This window comes from Sceloporus occidentalis, unplaced genomic scaffold (genome assembly GCF_023333645.1).
Source record: "Sceloporus occidentalis isolate IW3139 unplaced genomic scaffold, rSceOcc1.0.p SCAF_201, whole genome shotgun sequence".
NCBI classification, from domain to species: domain Eukaryota; kingdom Metazoa; phylum Chordata; class Lepidosauria; order Squamata; family Phrynosomatidae; genus Sceloporus; species Sceloporus occidentalis.
Window position 1 is genome coordinate 1,460,725 of NW_028317181.1, and position 22,911 is coordinate 1,483,635.

Here is a 22,911-nt window from a genome sequence, read left to right on the forward strand (position 1 = left end):
CTCAACATTAAGAGGAACTTTCTGACAGTATAGGCTGTTAGACAGTGGTGGAGTCAAATGTTTAATCTGATTTTAAAAAATGTTTTCAATTGATAAAATAATATAATTAATAGTTTAAGTACTTACAATTAATGAAATGATACAATTGGTACCTTAAACCTCGCGAAACCAGGGATAAGAGTGCTTTCCACTGAAATGAATGGCATCTGGCAGAGATTGACCATTCAGTTCTGCTGGAGGATCTAGAGAGATTCCTAGAGATTCTCTAGGCATTTCTAGGTCTTCCGGTGCAACCCTACGGACAATAACCTTAGAATCATGCTTGAAGACATAGACAATGCTTACAGATAACATACTTTTTCGAACATGGGTAAGTAAAAATGGAGTTACTGGTGCCATACATACAGCGGATGTACTTTACATTATTTAGTGGGAAGAAAGGTCTCTTACCATACTAACACCTAAGGAGCTATATTCCTAAGAATGACATGTGTGTTTTGTTACTATGCATAGGCATATTTTCAGAATCAGATACCATGTTTAGTTTATGTCATTAGATGTTCCTTAATATTCAGGTCTGGTCTCAGGAGGAGGATGTAGCACTTGGGAATAAAGATGCATCCCAGGAGCCCAGCGCTGGAGGCCAAGATGGAGAAGATCTGGACGGCCACCATGTACTTTCCCTTGGTGCTCAGGTAGGCAGGCACAAAAGAGATCCAAATGCTGCAGAAGACCAGCATGCTGAAGGTGATCAGCTTGGCTTCATTGAAAGCCCCTGGGAGCTTCCTGGCTAAGAAGGCCACCGTGAAACAGATGGCGGCCAGGAAGCCCATGTAGCCAAGAGCACTGTAGAACATGGCCACAGAACCTTGGTTGCATTTGAGGATGATTTCTCCAGGCTGGGAGTACATATCAGAGTCAGGGAAGGGAGGATAGACCCCAAGCCAGATGGAGCAGATGAGAAATTGGACAAACGCAGGGCAAATGACAATGGACTTTGCAAGACTTTTCCCCAACCATCTCCTTGCATTGCTCCCAGGCTTTGTGGCCAGGAAGGCCAGCACCACAGTGATGGTTTTAGCCAAAACGGAAGAGACGGCAAGTGAAAAGATGAGGCTGAAAGCTGTTTGTTGGAGAAGGCAAGCTCCTTTGCTTGGCCGGCCAAGAAAGAGGAAGGAGGACAAGAAGGAGAGAAGGAGGGAGACAAGGAGAAGGTAGGAGAGGTCCCGGTTGTTGGCTTTGACCAGTGGGGTTTCATGGTTTTTAATGAAGATTCCTAAGACAAAGCAGGTGGTTAAGGATAAGAAGAGGGCAAAGGAAACCAAGATTTTCCCCAACGGTTCTTCATAGGACAGGAAGGTAATGGCCTTAGGGACACAATGATTATGGTCCTGGTTTGGGTGCTGATCTTCTGGACATCGGGTGCATATATCTGCATCTGCAAAGATGAAGAACCAAAAGAGTGATTTTGGCATTACCTGTATCTGTCCTCCACTGGATCACATGGAAAATCCTTTCTTTAACCAAGACTGTCACGTCTCCACTTACTATACACTCCTTTCTTTCTTAACCCTTCTAAAGGGACAGTTCCCCTCCCTCCCAACATCACTTTGATTCTGACCTTTGTTTGTTACTGAGGCACAAGAGAGATCCTGCTTCTATCTGCTGAACACCATTAAGAAGCCATCTTCATCCCACAGTCTTTAAGAATCAGTAAATCTTGGAAAACAACTCTTACCTTTCTGGGCAGAGAAGGTCCCTTCTGGGCAGAGAAGACAGTCATAGCAGCAGATGGGCTCTCCTTCCTGGACTGCCTTGTGCAATCCGGGTTGGCAGCTTTCCACACACCTGGCCTGGGGCAGGCTCTACCCATGAAGAGAAGGAAGGGCAAGGTTGAAGATGTTAAGGTAGAACTGGAGGGCAATGAGTCATAGATCTGGGAAGGGAAAACAGTCTCCAGTTCCCAGATAATCTGGCCTTCAGCTTATATGTAGCTTTGAGTGAAGAGGACCAGCTCAGGTCCTTGCTGGTCATTCTCTCTTTCTCACTCAGACCTACAGAAAAACCCATTTTCATTTGGCAATGCAGAAAAACATGGACAGAAGATATTGAGAGATGGCAACGAAGTTCTGTGCCCCTACCCTTCAGACTTAATCTATTTGGATGCCTTCAGATGGGAAGGAAAGTGAGCCAATATCCATGGTGGAAAAATGGATTTGGCTGGAGTTTTTGGAGTGGTGCAGAGAGTTGGATGAGAAGGAAGGGCAGGCCCTACCTTTAGGCAGAAAAATGGGGTGATCACTGCTTTTATGATAGAGGGAGGGTTGGAGTTCTGGGTTTTTTAAATTGTAATTTGTAATTGTTTGATGTTTTATTTATATTGTTGGAATCCACTTTGATTCCTGTGTGCAAAAGCAGAATACAGTACAAATTATTATTATTATTATTATTATTATTATTATTATTATTATTATTATTATTATTTCCCTTGCATTGGAAAGGCAGCACATTGTTCAGTCATTACTTTTTCATAAAATCATAGAATCGTAGAGACCCCAAGGGCCATCCAGTCCAACCCCATTATGCCATGCCTGATAGATGGCCATCCAGCCTCTGTTTAAGACCTCCAAGGAAGGAGACTCTACTACACTCCAAGGAAGGAGTTTGTTCCACTGTCGAACAGCCCTTACTGTCAGGAAGTTCCTCCTAATGTTGAGGCGGAATCTCTTTTCCTGGAGCTTGCATCCATTGCTCCATTGGGTCCTATTCTCTGGAGCAGCAGAAAACAAGCTTGCTCCCTCTTCAACATGACATCCTTTCAAATATTTAAACAGGGCTATCATATCACCTCTAAACCTTCTCTTCTCCAGGCTAAACATCCCCAGCTCCCTAAGTCGTTCCTCATAGGACATGGTTTCCAGACCCTTCACCATTTTAGTCACCCTTCTTTGGACATGCTCCAATTTCTCAACATCCTTTTTAAATTGTGGCACCCAGAACTGGACACAATATTCCAGGTGGGGCCTGACCAAACCAGAATACAGTGGCACTATTACTTCCCTTGATCTAGACATTATACATCTATCGATGCAGCCTAAAATCGCATTGGCCTTGTTAGCTGCCACATCGCACTATTGACTCATGTTCAACTTGTGGTCTACTTGGACTCCTAGATTCCTTTCAGACTTAGTTTCATTCAGCCATGTGTCTCCCATCCTATATCTGTGCATTTCATTTTTCTGCCCTAAGTGCAATACCTTACATTTCTCCGTGTTGAATTTCATTTTGTTAGCTTTGGCCCAGCTTTCTAGTCTATTCAGATCATTTTGAATGTTGATCCTGTCCTCTGAAGTATTAGCTATTCCTCCTAATTTGGTGTCACCTGCAAATTTGATAAGCATGCTCCCAATTCTGTCATCCAAGTCACTGCTAAAGATGTTGAATAGAACTGGGCCCAGGACAGAGCCTTGTGGGACCCATTGGTCACTTCTCTCCAGGATGAAAGGATGAAAAGGAGCCATTGCTGAGCACCCTTTGGGTTCGGCCGGTCAACCAGTTACAAATCTATGTAACAGTTACTTTGTCTAGCCCACATTTTACAAGCTTGTTTGCAAGAATGTCATGAAGAACCTTGTCAAAGGCCTTACTGAAATCAAGATATACTATGCCCTATGAGGAACGACTGAGGGAGCTGGGGATGTTTAGCCTGGAGAAAAGAAGGTTAAGAGGTGATATGATAGCCCTGTTTAAATATTTGAAAGGATGTCATATTGAAGAGGGAGCAAGCTTGTTTTCTGCTGCTCCAGAGACTAGGACCCAATGGAGCAATGGATGCAAGCTACAGGAAAAGAGATTCCACCTCAACATTAGGAGGAACTTCCTGACAGTAAGGGCTGTTCGACAGTGGAATGCACTCCTTCCTCGGAGGGTGATAGAGTCTCCTTCCTTGGAGGTCTTTAAACAGAGGCTGGATGGCCATCTGTCAGGGATGCTTTGAATTGGATTTCCTCCATGGCAGGGGGTTGGACTGGATGGCCCTAGTGGTCTCTTCCAACTCTATGATTCTATGATTCTATGATATCCACAGCATTCCCTTCATCTACCAAGATGGTCATTTTGTCAAAGAAAGAGATTAGATTTGTCTGGCATGACTTGTTTCTCTGAAACCCATGTTGACTTTTTGTGATTATGGCATTGCTTTCTAGATGTTCACAGACTCTTTGTTTAATGATCTGCTCCAGAATCTTTCCTAGAACTGATGTCAGACTAACTGGACGATAATTGTTGGGATCCTCTTTCTTCCCCTTTTTGAAGATGGGGACAACGTTTGCCCTCCTCCAGTCTGCTGGGATCTCTCCTGTTCTCCAGGAGTTCTCAAAGATTATTGCCAATGGCTCCGATATTACATTTGCAGTTCTTTTAATACCCTTGGATGTAGTTCATCTGGTGCTGGAGACTTAAATTCATTTAGATTAACAAGGTATTCCTGTACTATCTCTTTGCTTATTCTATGCAGAAATTCCCCTATTCTGTCCTCTGCTCCATTATCCTCAGGTTGAGCACCCTTTTTGCTTTTCTGAGAAGACTGAGGCAAAGAAGGTGTTGAATAATTCTGCCTTTTCTCTGTCTTCTGTTAGAATTTTGTCATTTTCTCCATGCAATGGCCCTACTCTTTCCTCATTGTTCCTTTTGCAGCGGACATATCCAAAAAAGCCCTTTTTATTGTCCTTAACCTTTCTAGAAAGCCTGAGTTCATTCTGTGCTTTAGCTATTTGTTTGAATTCACCTTTGGTGATTTCCCCCTTTTTCCCTTTCTTATACATGCTCCACTTAAAACTTAACTCAGTTGATTTTTTGTTAATGAAAGACCCTGGGCTTGTGTTTCTGCAGAATACAAAGGTGGGGGCAGAGAGACTTGTATGTAGGTTAAAGGAAGACAAGATCACTCTACTGCAAAAAAAACATCTGGAGCATTTCCTTGGTTAAAGGTTACTGAATCATGGGAATACAATAGTTATTATTCTCTCTTATTTCTATCAGAAGTGTAAGTAACACAGAGAGAGAAACCAACATTTACTCCAAAGAAATGGAAGGGTATTTTGGCTGAATGAATGCCAGTCTTGGCTGAAGTTTCCAGAAAAAGTAGGGGGGGGGTGGCTCATGCTGGGAATTATGTTGTCACGTTTAATTATTATAATTACTATATAGCAAAGAAGGGTTTTATTTTTGAATTGTTTGTACTTGATTTTAACTTCTACTGTGTGCATGTGGTCCCTTGTTGAAAGAAAATCCTCCATCATAATTAATAATGAAGCAGCGCATTTTTATGGTTTCTTGAGACATCTCCCATTTTTCTCTCTCACTGGAACTGTTTGAAATTGTGCCTTCAATATCTCCCTTTTGAGAGACACCTATCCGTCCTCATCTCCCTTCTTTTTTAGTATTTCTGAAAATGGGATCACCCTCAATATTTCTTTAAGTTTACTGAAATCTGCTCTCCTGAAGTCTAGGATGCATGTCTGATTCTGCCTGGCTTTTCCTTTCCACTGTATTACAAACTCCAGGAAAACATAGTCACTTCCACCTAAGGATCCCACCACTTACACCCCATTAACCAAATCATCCTTGTTGGTTAGGATCAGATCTAAAATAGCTGACCCCGTTATTGCCTCTTCCATCTTTTTGGACAATGAAATTGTCTTCAAGGCAATTTCCACATTCCAATCATGAGACTCATCCCACCAGGTTTCAGTGATGCCTATTATATCATATTTGCTTTGTTGTACTAGGAGTTCGAGTTCATCCTGCTTATTTCCCATGCTCTGTGCATTAGTGTAGAGACATCGCAGACCATGGGTCCCTTTTACTTGCTGCCTGTGCAAGTTTTTTTGCCTCCCACTGTTGGGTCCTTGCACTGTTTGCCTTGTTTCCTCTATGTCAGTTTGACTATTTTCGCCATCCCTTTTGCCTTCCTTAATAATGTCTCCCTTCCCCTCGGAACTCAGTTTAAAGCCCTCCTAATCAAGTTCTTGAGACTGTTGGCAAAAACATTTCTTCCAACTGGCGTGAGATGCAACCCGTCTGTTGTAAGAAGTCCCTCCTCATGGAACCGCAGCCCATGATCAAAGAATCCAAATCATTCTCGGCGGCACCATCTTCGGAGCCAGTTGTTCACATCCACTATTTTCGTCTCCCTTCCTGGACCATGTCCTTCAACTGGCAGAAGAGACGAGATGACAACCTGTTCATCCATTCCTTTCAGCTTCCTACCAAGCGCCTCGTAATCCCTTCTAATGTTCTGAAGGCTGTGTCTTGCAGTATCATTGGTTCCCATGTGGACCAAAAGGAAGGGGTATTGGTCAGTAGGCTTGACCAGTCTTGTCAGCCTCTCTGTCACATCACGGATCTTTGCCCCAGGGAGACAACACACCTCTCGAGACATCTTGTCAGGCCTACAAATCACTGCTTCTGTACCCCTCAGCAAGGAGTCCCCCACTACGACCACATGCCTCCTACGAGGCTTAGCAGCAACTGTTTCCTCGGGTGGGACTCTCAGGCTCCCCTACTCTGTCCCTGAAGTCTGTCCATGCTGCTCTTCTTCATCCTCCTTGATAAGGGAAAGAGCTTCGAATCGATTCTCTAGCTTCAAGCTCCCAGAACAATCCCTTGTTGGCCTACTTCTCTGTGTGACATTCCTCCAGCTGTCTGTCTCCTGTGAATGTGAAGTGACCTCCTCTGCCCCAGCAACTAGGGTCCTAATATGCTGAAAAGGACTCCAGCTGCTGTACTTTCTCCTCCAAGAGTGCTGCCAACTTGCACTTGGTGCATGTGAAGTTCTCCACAGCTATAGGCAAGAAGGCAAACGTCCCGCAAGTGTTACAGGTGACTGCAGCAGTTCCCTCAGTGTCCATATTGAGAAGTCTTAAGTAATTACTGAAACAGGACTGTGGGCTTCCTCCAGCGTTAAGGCCTCTGATGACCTGGCCTTTTCACCAATCTCTGGCGGTAAGCTCAATCAACTTAGCCTCTACTATAGTTCTCCTAGGATGAAAAAAATTCTCTCCTTCTCCTCTCTGTGGCAGGAAGTGCTCTGGAAAGGCTCTGGGAGGAGTTATATAGCGCTAGTCTGCTAGCGCAGTCCTCTAGTGACTCACAGAAGCTCCACCCCCTAAACAACAACCACACTCTCCACTCAAAATGGCAGCCCAGCTACTTCTTTCCTTCTCTTCTCTGTGGCAGGAACTGCTCTGGAAAGGCTCTGGGAGGAGTTATATAGAGCTAGCCTGCTAGCTCCCCCTAGTGACTCTGCCCCCTAGTGACCTTTTGTTGCAGAAAGAGCTGTTTTGTGTCATATATAACTCTAAAACTGTCCCTCTGGTGATGTGTAGACCCTCCATACCAAATTGAACGCTCCCCTTTCCGCACCTGGTTCATCCCTCTGAGCCACAAGAGGGCACTCTCCTCAATCTTGAGGTTTTGGGCTGGTGATTCTTGCCTCTTCAGACTCCCAAATTTCACTCCGGCAACTGAGCCATTGGGCCACACTACTGTATTCCAGATATCAAAGTTGGCAGCCAGTTCCCCATCTCCATCCAAGTACACTCCATCCATGGACACATTGTAGACCCCAACATTTCTCAGGAAAGGGTGAAGCTGGAAGGACAAAGAGAAGTCTTGGTTGTCTTAGCAAAATCTGTTTTGGTTCTTGCATGAGTCAGGATCAGGAGATCCCAAAGGCAGGATCAGCACATGTTCAGTGGATGAGTGCTTTGGCAACTTTTAGGATACTACGTTAAATAGGGCAAGTGAATGGTCCTCATTCAGTTCAGATTTCTCCCAGGTCTCCCAGGGTGTGAGACAGTAATTCATGTCTTCAAATAAAGCCACATCCTTGAGTCACATCCTTCCAATTTTCACTGGAGTTCCTGGGGAAAGCAAGTCTGCTCAGGAGTCATCTCTTGCTCTTGGTGTATGAAAGGGTCATGAAAATACAGGTTAAAATCCCTCCTAGAAGACCTGATTCTGTGCCAGACACAAGTTGTGTTTCCAAAATCTAGAGGGTCATTGGTGGGGAAGGCACTGTCCCATCACTGGGGCAATGGTTAGGCCTCCTCCCTCCCAGTTTACCTCTCAGAACCAGATTATTGTTGGCTGGGGGATTCTGGCCCAGACAAAACAAAAGGTAACTCTTCCTAGCAATAGATAGGTTAGTGATGGAAAAGGACATACCTGCCATGATTGTAGTTGGGGAAGGTCTCGCCCATCTCTCCTGCCCACTGTTGTCATTCTCTTGGGCCTGGATGAGAAGGCGGCATGCAAAGCTTGTCCCACAGCCAGGACACTATAGTAAACTTGGTAGCCATCTTCCGTCACGCGGAGTTCCAGGACGTCCAGAGGGAAATCCTCTACCTGCTCACACCTCCTTCGGCCTTTCACAGAGAGCACAGACTTTGAATAGAAACAATTAAATGCATTAGCCAGGTTCTGGTTATAGGTGTGATCATTTTTGAGCCTCATGTTCATTTGGATTGAGAAGTACAAGAACCATTGGCTCTGATGGAAATGTAAAGGGTATCTGGAGAGGTTTGAGGTGAGGTCCAGTGAGGCTGTGATGATCCAGACTTTCCCTTCAGTTGACTTTAACATATTTTCAAACAAAAGGGTTAGAAAGCGTATATTTCTTAATAAAGAGCGAGTGTCTCCATAGAAAACAAGGACCTTGACTTGCCTCCATATGTGAATCTTGTCAAAGGTGAATCTCACTTCAGGCACATTCATTTCTGGAAGCATCCCTGAGACAACCAGACAGATCCCATGCCGGGTGAGCTGAGGCGTCAGGGCTCTCATGAACCTTTCTCCGTTGTCATTGTCTGGAGCAAAGAGACCGATCCAGGTCCATCCAAAATGCAGGAGGAGTTGAACAATCCCTGGGTACAAGGCTTCCTCTCTGGGAATCATCTGGTAGTAGAAGGGGAACTGGGTCTTATCATGAAGGTCACGGGAGATAAAACCATAACTCACCTAGTAAGAAATAAGTAAGAAATAAACAGCAATAGCAATAGCATTTACATTTCTTTATCAGTGAACTCTCTAAGTGGTTTACAACTATAAGCCAATTGCCCCCAACAAGCTGAGGCCTCACTGGAGGACAGTCCCTGGGTACAAGGCTTCCTCTTTGGGAATCATTGTGTAATAGAAAGGAAGTCACGGGACATAAAACCATAACTAACCTGGTAGTAAATAGAAGGAACCGGTGTCATCTTTTTCCTCACGACAAAGGTAGGAAATGGTTAACCTGGATTTTTACAAAACATAGAATCATAGACTCTGTCATGCCCAGCTTGGCTGAGGTCTCAGGGGAGGATGCTGACCCTGAGCCTGAATCGGAGCCTCAGCTTGGCCATAGCAATGCCCTGAGAGCCCCAGCAGAGTCTGTGGCCTCAGAAGAGACTCAGCAGCCAAACCTCCAGAGCCTTTAGGAACTTTAGACATGGAGGAGGAGGAGCAGGCACCAACATACATACCTTCAAGCTGAAAACCAGCTTTTCAAGGTGGTTAAGAAGTTAACACAGACTCCTTCTGCCTTGAACCCGTTATTACAACCTACTGAGGCCTGCTGTGACACTTTCATTGACTATTTAGCAGATAAAATCTCTCGGATAAGGACCGACCTAGACGCCAGCCTTAAACCAGAAACATTAAGAGAGGCGCCCAGTGACTCCGTCAATGAAGTTAATTTGGATTAACTCCAGTCTTTGAGTACTGATGACGTAGACAAGTTGCTTGGAAAGGTCAAGAAGACCACTTGCCCTCTCAATCCCTGTCCCTCATGGCCGGCCATCCAGGGAGGGGAGGCAACTATGAACTTACTAAGATCAATAATCAGTGTCTCTCTGAGGGAAGGCTGCTTTCCAGCCAGTTTAAAACTGACTGCGGTTAAACCTATTCTCAAAAAGCCTTCCCCTGATCCGCTGGAGAAATCTAACTATCAGCCAGTATCTCTTCTATGATTCTTCCGTTTTTGGGAAAGGTGATTGAGAAGGCAGTTGCCAAGCAGTTCCAAGCGGTCTTGGTTGACACTGATTATCTCGATCCATTTCAAACTGGCTTCAGGTCAGGATACAGAGTGGAGACTGCCCTGGTCGCCTTGGTCGATGATCTCCGTCTGGGCACCGACAGGGGAAGTATGGCCCTGTTGGTGCTCTTGGACCTCTCAGCGTTTTAGAGAGCAAGAGGATTCCCTGGACATAATGGAACTAATGATCTGGGACAAGTACTATGCATGCAGAGGAAGTTGTTGGGATGGAGGAGGTCACTTCCCACACAGGAGGCAGACAGCTGGAGTAATGTCAGACAGAGAAAAAGGCCAAGAAGGGATTGTTCTGGGAGCTTGCAGCTAGAGAATTGATTTGAAGCTCTTTCCCTTATCAAGGAGGATGAGGAAGAACATCATAGACAGACTTCAGGGACAGAGCAGGGGAGTCTGAGAGTCCCACCAGAGGGAACAGTCACTGCTAAGCCTCGGAGGAGGCGTGTGGATGTAGTAAAGGGGACCCAAGGTCTGCGATGTCTCTATACTAATGCACAGAGCATGAGGAATAAGCAAGATGAACTTCAACTCCTAGCACAACAAAGCAAATATGATATAATAGGCCTCACCGAAACCTGGTGGGATGAGTCTCATAATTGGAATGTGGAAATAGAGGGGTATAACCTTTTTAAGAGAAATAGGCCAAACAGGAAAGGAGGAGGAATAGCCTTATATTTCAGGGACATTTACACCAGTGAAGAGATCCAGGACATCAATCATGGAAGCCAGGTGGAGAGCATCTGGATAAGAATCAAAGGGGAGGGAAACAAGGATGTTATGGTGGGAGTCTACTACAGACCCCCAAATCAGACTGAGGAATTGGATGATGCCTTTCTAGAAGAGATGACCACACAGTCAGAAAAGAGAGATGTAGTAGTGATGGGCGACTTCAACTACCCTGATATTTGCTGGAAGTCAAACTCAGTCAAATCCTCAAGGTCTAGCAGATTCCTCACTTGCCTGGAAGACAATTTCATGGTCCAAAAGGTGGAAGAGGCAACAAGGGGGTCAGCTATTTTAGATCTGATCCTAACCAACAAGGATGACTTGGTTCATGGGGTGCAAGTGGTGGGATCCTTAGGTGGAAGTGACCATGTTCTCCTGGAATTTGTTATACAATGGAAAGGAGAAGCCAGACATAGTCAGACACGCATTCTAGACTTTAGGAGAGTGGATTTCAGTAAACATAGAGAAGTATTAAGGGTGATCCCGTGGTCAGAAGTACTAAAAGAGAAGGGAGTTCAGGACAGATGGGAGTTTCTCAAAAGGGAGATACTGAAGGCACAATTTCAAACAGTTCCGGTGAGAAAGAAAAAGGGGAGATGTCTCAAGAAACCATAATCACAAAAAGTCAACACAGGTTTCAGAGAAAGAAGTCATGCCAGACAAATCTGATCTCTTTCTTGGATAAAATCACGAACTTGGTAGATGAAGGGAATGCAGTGGATATAGTAGATCTTGATTTCAGTAAGGCCTTTGACAAGGTTTCCCGTGACATTCTTGCAAACAAGCTTGTAAAATGTGGACTAGACAAGGTAACTGTTACATGGATTTGTAACTGGTTGACCGGCCGAACCCAAAGGGTGCTGAACATTGGCTCCTTTTCATCCTGGAGAGAAGTGACCAGTGGGGTCCCACAGGGCTCTGTCCTGGGCCCAGTGCTATTCATCATCTTTATCAGTGACCTGGATGACAGAATTGGGGGCATACTTATAAAATTAGCAGTTGACACCAAATTAGGAGGAATAGCTAATATTCCAGAGGACAGGATCAAAATTCAAAATGATCTGAATAGACTAGAAAGCTGGGCCAAAGCTAACAAAATGAAATTCAACACAGAGAAATGTAAGGTATTGCACTTAGGGCGGAAAAATAAAATGCACAGATATAGGATTATGGGGGACACCTGGCTGAACATGATTTATACATGTGAAAGGGCTCTAGGAGTCCAAGGAGACCACAAGTTGAGCATGAGTCAACAGTGTGATACGGCAGCTAAAAAGGCCAATGAGATTTTAGGCTGAGTCAGTAGAAGTGTAGTGTCTAGATCAAGGGAAGTTATAGTGCCACTATATTCTGCTCTGGAATACTGTGTCCAGTTCTGGGCACCACAATTCAAAAAGGACATTGAGAAACTGGAGAGTGTCCAAAGGAGCGCGACTATAATGGTGAAGGGTCTGGAAACCATGTCCTATTAGGAACGTCTTAGGGAGCTTGGGATGTTTAACCTGGAGAAAAGAAGGTTAAGAGGCAATATGATAGCCCTGTTTTAACGTTTGAAGGGATGTCATATTGAGGAGGGAGCAAGCTTGTTTTCTACTGCTCCAGAGAACCGGACCTGGAACAATGGATGCAAGCTCCAGGAAAAGAGATTCCACCTGAACATTAGGAGGAACTTCCTGACAGTAATGGCTGTTTGACAGTGGAACACACTCCCTCAGACCTTCTTTGGAAGTCTTTAAACAGAGTCTGGATGGCCATCTGTCGGGGATGCTTTGACTGAGCGTTCCTGTATGGCAGATTTGGGTTGGATTGGATGGTCCTTGTGGTCTCTTCCACCTCTATGGTTCTATGATTCTACATGTCCCAAAATCATCAAGGGAATTTGGATGATTAAAGCAAAAGGCCACACTTCACTCCAAAATGAATATTTACATGTAAAATGGATGCTCTGTTGGGGGAACACACCAGTGGGACTCAAAAGAGCACAGTTCTTGAAAACACACCCCTGGGGCGAAGACAAAGTGGTCCCACTCCTCCTTCTTAGCCTCCCTGAACTTCAGAGCTGTGAAGCTCAGATCCAAACCGAATGCTGAGTAGTGAAGGACTTCTTCCCTCCTCCGAGTTCTACCAGCCTGGAAACCCTTAAAACACTCCACCCTGAAAAACAGGGTTGTGACCATCACTCCCTCAGGGAATCTCCAAGACACACAAAAGCCATCCTTAGTGGTCAGGGGTCCTGAGACGAGTTTGGAGAGAGGTCACATGTAACCCCAAATCTGTATTTTGCGCAAAGAAAATGGCCACAGCTTGTCACATTAAAACAGATGGAAAAGCTATGCCAGTTGACTCATTGTTTTTATAATATGCATTTTAGATGTTATTGTTATTGTAAGAATATTTTACGGTTAAAATTATTATTATTATTATTATTATTATTATTATTATTATTATTGATCTGACAAGGATGGGGCCTATTCTTAGCGGTTGGGGGTTCTGAGACGAGTTCAGAGAGGGTTCACATGCACCCCCCAAAACCATGTTTGGCACAACCAAAATAGCTCCCTTCTTGGGGTTCAATGGAGGTTCCTATGGAGCCCCAAAAGATGGAACCCTAAAAGTTGGTACCCCAAAACCTAGAACCCCCTAAAGATAACACCCCAAAAAGTTGACACCCCAAAACCTTGAACTCTCCAAACAAGGAGGTGGGACTAAGACCAAAAAGGGGGCGGAGCACCTGTCACTTTTGATTTGACTAAAGGAATGGGTATTATACTACCATTGGATTTTTGAAACAATTGGATTTTTAAAGTATGTTTACAAAATACAAAGCTGAAAGAACAAAAAGGAAGTGAAAAGACAGAAGAGGGAGGCAGTGAGACGAGATGAATCTGGACCATATATGCCCAAAAAATGTTTCCTGGAATTTGGATATCTATCAAATACATCGCTAAAGCAGTCAGATCTTCTGACCATTGAACAACGAATGCTAGATGTTTCTCTTTCCACCGCTGGTGTCTAAATCTTTTGGAAACATTAAAGGTACACATAATCCCCCCAAAAGTGGACTTTCTCTCATTCAACATGATTTAAGAGAGGAGGAGTAATCTACAACTGTCCATAATTCTTTTAATACAAAAGAAGACATCCAACTGGAAAGGGGTAACCACTGAAGACACTCACCTTTGCACCACAAAAATGTGGATTACCTAATAACTAAAATGACAAATTATTGTTGAGAATGGAAATGGAGGAAGAGTTGCTGAATATCTAGTGAAATGGGCTCAGACAAAAAATAAGGAACAGTTCCCCAAGATATGATGGCAGCAGTGAAAGTAATTTGAGCATAAGTGGAATGAGACCGTGATACTTTTGCATGAAGAGAGCATATTAGACATATAATTTTCACTGAAATAGGGAGCCAGTGTGGTGTAGTGGTTTGAGCGTTGGACAAGGACTGGGGACCAGGGTTCAAATGCCAGCTCAGCCATGTAAAGCCACTGGGAGACCTTGGGTAAGTAACACACTCTCAGCCTTAGAGGATGGCAATGCCAACCACCCTCGGAAGGAACTTGCCAAGAAAACCCCACAATAGGTTCACTTTAAGGTCGCCATAAGTTGGAAAGGACTTGAAGGAGCCCAGCAACACTGGAGACTTTTAAAGAAGAATGGAAATTCATGGGTGACTGAGATAGTGACACCTTTCTTTTATAATGGTTCCATGTCCAAAAACTTTGTTTCATTCACAAAAATATTCAAACAATTTTATGTAAAATTACCCTCAGTCTTTTTCAAAGATATTAAATATAAATGAATGTTGTGTTTAGAATTGAGCCTCATCTCCAAGACCGCTCATTATTTATGTATATGAAACAGAGGCATTTCAATATCCAATAATATTTGGAATTCAAACCACTTCTGATAATGGAGACTCAGCCTCTATCAGGTTTTGAAGCTTACATTGAATCATTCAATATGGTAGAAGTCAGGGGATAATATCTCACTGGTCAACTATCTCACTACTTTAGATGGCCTTAGATAAAGAAGAATTATTATTAACTATAACTATTCACCAGAGAGTTGCAAGTCCTAGATTTCTCTAGTGTTTTAGTGTGTCTGTTGCATTTTGTTCATTGTGTATTGTGTTTGATCGGAATTAATTTAGTTAGATTAGTTTGTAAGGTGTGTTCCTTCTAATATAGTAGTAGTAGTAGTAGTAGTGATTTATATTTATTTATATTCTGCCTTTCTCCCAAGACTGGGACTCAGGCTGGCTTACAATATTAAAAAAAAAGGTACATTTAAAACCATACAAAAATAGTACATTAAAACAGAATGAAATTGCTATAATATTGAAACAAATTGCTTATTAAAATGTCAAATACAATTTCAAAATATAAAGAATATTTCAAACACATGAAAACAATGTAGTTTCATGCTTTTAAATGTTTGGGTTAAGAATAGTACTTAAAATAATAAAGTACACCACACACTGGGTCTAAAATAGTGACCTTACCCTAAGGTTTTCTTGGCCACGTTTCTTTAGAGGAGGCACTCCATTGCCTTGTTCTGAAGCTGGAGGAGAATGATTTGCTCAAGGCAACCCTATGGGTTCCCATGGCTGGATGGGGATTCGAACCCTAGTCTCTTGCTGTCACAGACCCCGAGCCTTTTCCAGCTCTCTGTCTGCTGGAACCCTCCCTCTTGCAATAGACGTTAACACCTGGAGGGAGGACGTTTGCATCTCAATCTTGTGAAGTAGGGACACATTTGAGCACAAAAGAGTATGCCACTGAGCACTAATGTTAGAATCATCCAAGGCATTGTATGCTCCATCACTATGTACAGATGTGAGAGCTGGAGAGTGAAGAAATCAGATAAGAAGACATGGGGCTGGGGAAGAGTGCTGAGGAGACTGTGGAGAGCCAGGAAGACCAACAAATGGGTCCTTGAACAGATCGAGTCTGAATTTGGAGATGATCACATTGATAATAATAATAAATAATAATTTGTTTTATTTATATACCGCTATTCCAAAGATCGTAGCGGTGAACAGCAAGTAAGTTAATTAGCAAGTAAGCTAATTTGCCCCCAACAGTCTGGGTACTCATTTTAGCTCCCTCCTCGGAAGGATGTAAGCCTGAGTCGAGCTTGGGCCCTTTAGCTGGTCTTGAACTCGCAACCTTGTGGTTTTGAGTGAATGGCTGCAGTATAGGCATTTAACCACTGCGCCACCAGGGCTCCTGATCAAATGGAGGCTGTCGAAGGAAAGACTCATTGGAAAAGACAATAATGCTGGGGAAGGTGGAAGGCAGTAGAAAGCAAGGATGTCCACATACCGGGTGGATGGACCCAATCTGGGAGGTCCTAATAATAAAACAAACTATTTGTATTTTCCCCCCTCTCCCAGGTGGATCCAGGTGGGATTACAACCTATCTTAAAATGCAATACACACAATCAATAAAATACATAAAAATTACAGTTAACATCAAGATTTACAAGCGACAGTGAAGCAAAGATGTTCTCATCATAATCAAGGAGGTGGGTCTATATCTTACATAAGAGCAGGTGGGAACGCTCTCTGGAAGAGTCTTAATGCTAGAAAAGGGAGAAGGAGCGGAAAGAGATGAACCCCACATGCTGCCTGTATCTACAAGACCAGAGCAGTGGAGACAGGGAGGCTTGGAGATGTCTCTCGAGTTGAGGTTGATCCAAGGGCAGCTAATTCCAACAGCAAGTCTCATCTGGCCAGGTCTCACCTGGAAGACTGTCTCCATTTTCTGGTCACCAGAATTCAAGGGGAGTGTGGACAAGTTGGAGTGTGTACGGGGAAGGCAACCAAAATTGCAGAAGGTCTGGAAACCATAATAATGCCCAGTGAGGAGGAGCTTTGGGAGCTGGGTATGTTTAGCTTTGGGGAGAGAAGGTTAAGGGGTGGCATGACAGCCATGTTTAGATATTTAAAGGGGTGCTATATTGAAGAGGGAGCAAGCTTGCTTTTTGCTACCTCAAAGAATAGGACTCAAACCAATGGATTCAAGACTCCATCTAAAAATTAGGAAGAAGAAAGAACTTCCTGACAGTAAGATCTGTTTGACAGTGGAAAACGCTGCTTCTGTGGTGTTTCCTTCTTCTTCAAAAAGAAGAAGGCTGCTAAAGAAGATTTTTAAACAGAGACTGGATGGCCATCTGTCGCAGGGAGACCTTCAATGGTATCTTCCTGAAGGGGATTGTCCTGGATGCCTTGGTGGTCTCCTGCAACTCTATGATTTTATGAAGCCTAACCTATAAAACGTTAGGAAAGGAGCAGATTCTCAAAAGGTGTGCCATGCGAGGAACAATCGATAGCCCCCTTAAAAGTGTGGTCTTTTAAGTTAGTACAAATATATACAGAACAGAAGACGGAGAAACAGAATGCTTCCCAATGGGCAAATTGGCAAAGGGATCAGACAAGGCTGTATCCTTTCACCCTCTCTGTTCAACTTGTATGCAGAACATATTTTAAGAAAAGCAGGCTTGAAGGAGGAGGAGTAAAAACAGGAGGAAGGAATATCAACAAGGAATCATTCCCATTTGATATTAAATCGGTTTAAATTAGTTTTTAATTCACATTGAAAACAGGTCATGAATTCTATTGACAACGAATCAAGTTCCCGCTATGGATTTGAATTATGCCCTTATTCCATGTCGTTCCCACTAGTGGTAATGAGCCCATGCTTCAAAATGGAGAACGCTTTTGGACAGAAAGCTGAAAGGGAGGACTGTGCCCTGGAAAGGGAGGATCTGTGGTTGCCCAGTGTGGAAGCCACTAAGCCCCTGACTGCAAGTGGGCTTCCCTGCCATCCCCACACCACTCCAGGGGGCCCTCCTCTCCACCACAGGCTCCACATCCGAGGCCACCACAGCCAGCCTTACCCACACTCCCTCGGGTGGCTGGATGGCAGGATGGGGGAAGGACTCAGGCACCTCACCCGCAAGGGGTAGCCCTTCCACATGCCTCCTCCATTCTTTGGAGGTGAACGGTGGTGCGTTGTAAGATGAATGAGCGAGTTCTGACTTAAACACCGAGCTGAAGAACCAAAGAACCAAGGAACATGGCCTTAAAACAAGCTAAAGAACCAAACAAGATGGTTCCGCGCAGAGCAATGATGTGAAGGTGGGGTTTGGCAGTAAAAGCGGAGAATGCTGAGGAATTTGGAAGCCGAAGTGAGGTGCTGTTCAGGTGTGATGAACAACAATGGCCAGGGAGTTTTCCTGAGCTGCAATGAAGTGAAACTGACAGGACAATGGACTACTTTGAACAGCATGGACCGCTTTGTACAGCATCTCTTCTCCAGAAAGAAGAAGTTGAGTAATGGGCTGCAATATTGCAAATTCCAGCAACTAAGAAGCCAGAGAGAGAAGAAAAGTATAAAGACCCTTGGCTTTTTCTCTAATTTTGTTGGCATCAACTGCATGGCTACATTGTCATCCCCAGCCTTTGAGGGCAACTGATCATTGCTCAGCGGAAGGAAAGTGTGTGTGAGTATTGTATGAATGTGTGAGTGAATGAAAGAGCTCTTGATAATCAATGTTTGTATTATTTTTGCGATTTCATAAATGTTACATGCATAGTGTCTAAAACCAAATTTGGTGTCTCTCTGTTTGTATCAGCCCTGCTCTGAATAAGTCCACACAATGAGAAATTTTCATCACACACTCTCAGGTTAAATAGGTTGCCCTTACAAACTTGGGTATGACAGTGTCACGTCCTGGAGGGCTTCAAACGCCTGAAGCGTTTCCCTCCAACCTCGGTGAGAAGGTGGACGAGAAAGGGAGACAGCCGCCCAGGGAGGATTGCGCTTCAGCCACCCCGCTCCTCCTCAGAGCGCCTCACCGGGAAGGCCTCCAGGGCTTGGGCAGCCATGACAGCCTTGGATGCTGAGCCTGTAGCAGATGGGAGGCCCCCAGGCATGGCACGAGGATGGGAGGGAGGGCGTCTTCCACCCAGTTTTGTCTCCCCTGACCTGCAAACCGATTGGATCACCAGGGTCAAGGTGTCCTGGGAGGACCGTGCTTCAGCCACCCCTGCTCCTCCTCAGAGTGCCTTGCCAGGGAGGTTGCCTGTCAGTTGTGAATTGAATCCATCAAAAAAACTAATGCTTGGAAAGAGCGATTTATTTGCATTTGACACGATTCCAAGCATATCTAAGCAGGTGCTTCTGAAACTGTTTCCAAATCACACTGGGACTGACCTCTAAGATACGCAAATGACACTGATAGTACTAGCAGAAAACCTCAAAGATGTGGAACAACTGCTAAGGAAGATCAAAGAAGAAAGTGCAAAGGCAGGCTTAATACTGAACAGACAATGAAGAAATAGAAATAGTCAAAGAATTCCCATACTTGGGATCAAACATTGAGAGAAATGGGGACTGCAGTCTGGAAATCAGAAGAAGACTAAAGGGCCATTCAGACTACACTTTACCCCGGTTCCCAAACCGGTTTAAAAGTTGGAAGTTCTCACTTGCGCCGATTTTTACACAACTCAATCAGGGGCTTGCACAACAGATCCAGGGAAAATCCCCCTTAGCGCGTTTTTTCTGAAAGCAGACTTTTTCCTCTTTCTTTCTGGAAAAACCGTTGTTTCTCTGCTGCCGGCAAATTGACCCCAGTCATGATCGGGTCAAGTTCAGGGAGGGATTTAGGTCAGAGGATCATGCCTCCCCTCTCCCCTCGGCTTTTTGCAAGCAGCTTTCCCCCCTTTTTGTCATTTTATTGGCAGATTATGTGCATGCTTGTGCTACAGATGGGTACATAGGAATGTGTATGCTTGTGCTACATTTCCCTTTCCCTTACTTGCTGCTGCCCCCTCCCCAATGTCAGCCTCGCTACTCTCATTGTGGTAGGCAGCAGGGGAGAACCTCTTCTGTCTTCTTCCCCCTCTCTTCCTCCTTCTCCTCTTCTTCCCTGTTACCGCTGCTGTGGCTCTTCCTTCTCCTCTTCCCTCACCTTCTCTGCCATCCTCCTCTCCCTTATAGCCCCCTCTCACCCTCCTGCCTCTGCTTGCCCTCCTTTTCTCCCTCCTCCTCTTCCTCTTCTCTGCTCTTCCTCATTTTTCTTCTCCCTCCTCCTCCTCCTCTTCCTCTGCCAACGCCACCCCCCCTGCTGGCTCTTTCTTCTTCTCTTCCTACTCTTGGCCTCCTCTTCCTCCTGCTCTTCTTCCTCCTCTCCCTGCTTCCTCTGCACCTGCAGCTGAGGAAGAGGAAGAGCAGAGTAGAAGAGGGGGAAGGAAAAGGAGGCCAAGTGGCAGCAGCATGACGGAGTGGGGAAAGGGAGCAGGAGGAATGCACTGGAGGTGGGATGGGCTGGGAGTGACCCCCAGGAGCCGAAGAGCAGCAGGCTCGCCTGACCCTCGGCTCCTAAGGCAGGCGGGCAAGGCAGGCCAGGAGGGGGGCCTCGGCTGCTCAGCCAGCCAGCTTTCCATCCCTCCGGAGAGGCCAAGGGCCAGGTAGAGCAGAGCGGAGTGGAGCCAAGTGGAAGGTGGTGACAGAATATGCGAACGCTGCCACCAGTTTAAAAAGGAGGGGGAAAAGCCCCATTCTGTTGGGCAATGGTTGTAGGAGACATTACCTTTGACAAAAGCGAAAGTGAATTTGATTGACAAGAAAGGAGGCTCCATTTTAAACCAGTACCGCAAATGGGAACTTCAGAGGGGCAAATTGCCCCAATTGAGGTAAAGGGTAGTGGGCACTTGTTTCTGAACAGATTCGAGAGGAGGAACCCGGATCTGCCCAGTTCTATCCAGGGCAAATGGGTGAGTGGGAATGGGGCATAAGAATGGGGAGGGTGGCTATGAAAGAACTACAAAAGATTCTAAAATGCAAAGATATACAACTGAGCACAAAAGTCAGAAATGTACAAGCCATTGTATTTCCTATTGGCATGTATGGATGTGAGAGCTGGACAGAGAAAAAAGAATACAGGAGGAAAATCAGCTCAATATGTGGGGCTGGAGAAGAGCGCTGAGAATCTCATGGACAGCCAAAAAGACAAACAAATGGGCCCTAGAGCAGATCAAGCCGGAAACCTTCCTGGAAGAAGCCAAGATGACCAAACTGAAGCTTTCGTACTTCAGACACATCCTGAAAAGGAAGGACTCACTGGAAAAGACAATAATGCTGGGAAAGTTGGAGGGAAGGAGGAATGGGTTTTATTGGGTTGCAGGAGAAATGAAGCAGAGCAATGGGGGGCAGAGGAGGGTCTTGGAGATGTCTCAGCCATACGGTTGCCATGGGTCAAGATTAACTCGAAGCCAGTTAACAACAAACAACAACAACAAATATATTACACGGTCATCAGTACTAATCCTCTCTATGGTGATCCATACCTGAGGGATTTTGTAGATGGACAACATGTTTGAAATAGGGATGGAGATTTCAGAATCTGCCCCTTCGATAACTGCTAGCAGTTCCTTCTGTCTTCCACAGCTGTAGTTTGGGATGCTCTGACCTTTAACCGAGAGCATATCCAGCAAGAGATCATATGTGATCCTTGCATTGAAATAGTTGTCGAAGGCGTTGTATCCCAAGGTGATGTTCGGTAAGAGTTTGGGGTTCTGGTTGATCTTCTGAATGGCAAGCCAGAAGGCCGGGATGTGGCTCCTAATTGTACCCGAATAACTGCAAATACAGAAAGAAACAAATGAAAATAACTCACCTTTTGTTTCCATAATTTGAAGGATTTGTCTTGGCAATAAAGACCACTTGAGCTAACTATCACAGTGAAACAGGTTTGAGCAGATGGCTGATCAGTTTTTGTGCATCAGTGTTTTGCAAAATGCCAAATATTGAGGGCACCAGAAGGTCTTGAAATACTTTGCTTGAATCCAGACCTGAATCAGAAAGCGTAAAGAAGGGATAGAAGCTGTGAAGCTCAGGAACATTCCAGCGAAGAGGACCCAGAACAATGGATGCAAGCTCCAAGAAAAGAGATTCCACCTCAACATTAGGCAGAACTTTCTGTTTGACAGGGAAGAAACTACTTCAATGGAGGAAGGTGGCATCTCCTTCTTTAGAGATTGTTTTTAAACAGAGGCTGGATATGGCCATCTGTTGGGGATGCTTTGGTTGTGAGTTCCTGCATGGCAAAAAGGGGTTGGACTGAATGACCCTTGATCTCTCTTCCAACTCTATGGTTCTATGAAATAAGGAAGAACCATTTAAAGCAGATATTGAAGATATCTAACGGGGTATTCAGAGAAGAGAGAGCCAGTTTGTTTTCTGCAGACAGAAACCAGTGGACAGTCTTACCCTGACTCACACAACCCGTCCCGTAAAGATTGAGTAAACAACCACTCTGAGATAAGGGTGAACTGGTAGCCAATAGTCATCCCCAACAGGCCTCCTAAATGAGTTCCAGCTGGGCTAGCCCACAATTTCTGTCCTGGCGTATGCAGATACCTTTTCATGTAGATAAAAGGAGGGTCTGCAAAGGAGTTGGGTCCAACCGCAGAGTTTGCAGCAGGCACAATCCCACCAATGAGCTGATCTCCTGGCCTGAAAAAATTGAAAAGGTCTGATGAATCGCTTTCTAAAATCAGAGGGCACTTGGCCTTTGCAGTCATTCCCCAGGATGCAGAGGAACAGAGAAAGAAGTGTAGAGGAAGAATAAAGACCATTTGGGCCATGAAGATGCTGCAGCATTTGAATCTTGGCTGCTGTGGAGAAAAGCAAGTCAGCAACCAGGGTCTCTGCTGTTGCAGATGCAAGTCCAGCCAAGTCTTCTGACCCAAAGGGACTGGATTATATTAGCATAACAGCACCAGTACTATCTCAGCCCTCCCTAAACCTCAATATCCCCCTGCCCCAAGTCTCCATGGTGCAAGTAGTATTTATCCTTTCTTTCTTTCAGGCTCATTGCAAGAAATTGCCTCCTCTTGCATTAGATTCTGATTTGTAATCTCTGGGTCTCATAATCACTGTCTTGGGAAAATCAACTGAAGCTAAATCTAAATCAACAAGATAATTATAAAGGGGGAAATAATTGGCTTTGCCATGTCCAGGTATCTCCAAACGCAAGTGTACAGCTGGAGGGGAAAAACATGTTTGTCAGGTCCAAA

The 22,911-nt window shown here is 44.7% G+C and overlaps 1 protein-coding gene across 1 annotated transcript; it reads right to left on the reverse strand.

Moving 5' to 3' along the window:
- Positions 1–545: 545 nt before the first annotated feature.
- Positions 546–22,182, reverse strand: LOC149278138 (vomeronasal type-2 receptor 26-like). The gene is made up of 6 exons (XM_089502385.1): positions 22,103–22,182; positions 21,181–21,472; positions 8,230–9,021; positions 7,426–7,653; positions 1,739–1,865; positions 546–1,438 (listed from the first exon to the last, which is right to left on the reverse strand). Exons 1-6 carry the CDS (start codon positions 22,180–22,182, stop codon positions 546–548), a joined length of 2,412 nt encoding a protein of 803 aa, XP_089358511.1.
- Positions 22,183–22,911: the final 729 nt, after the last annotated feature.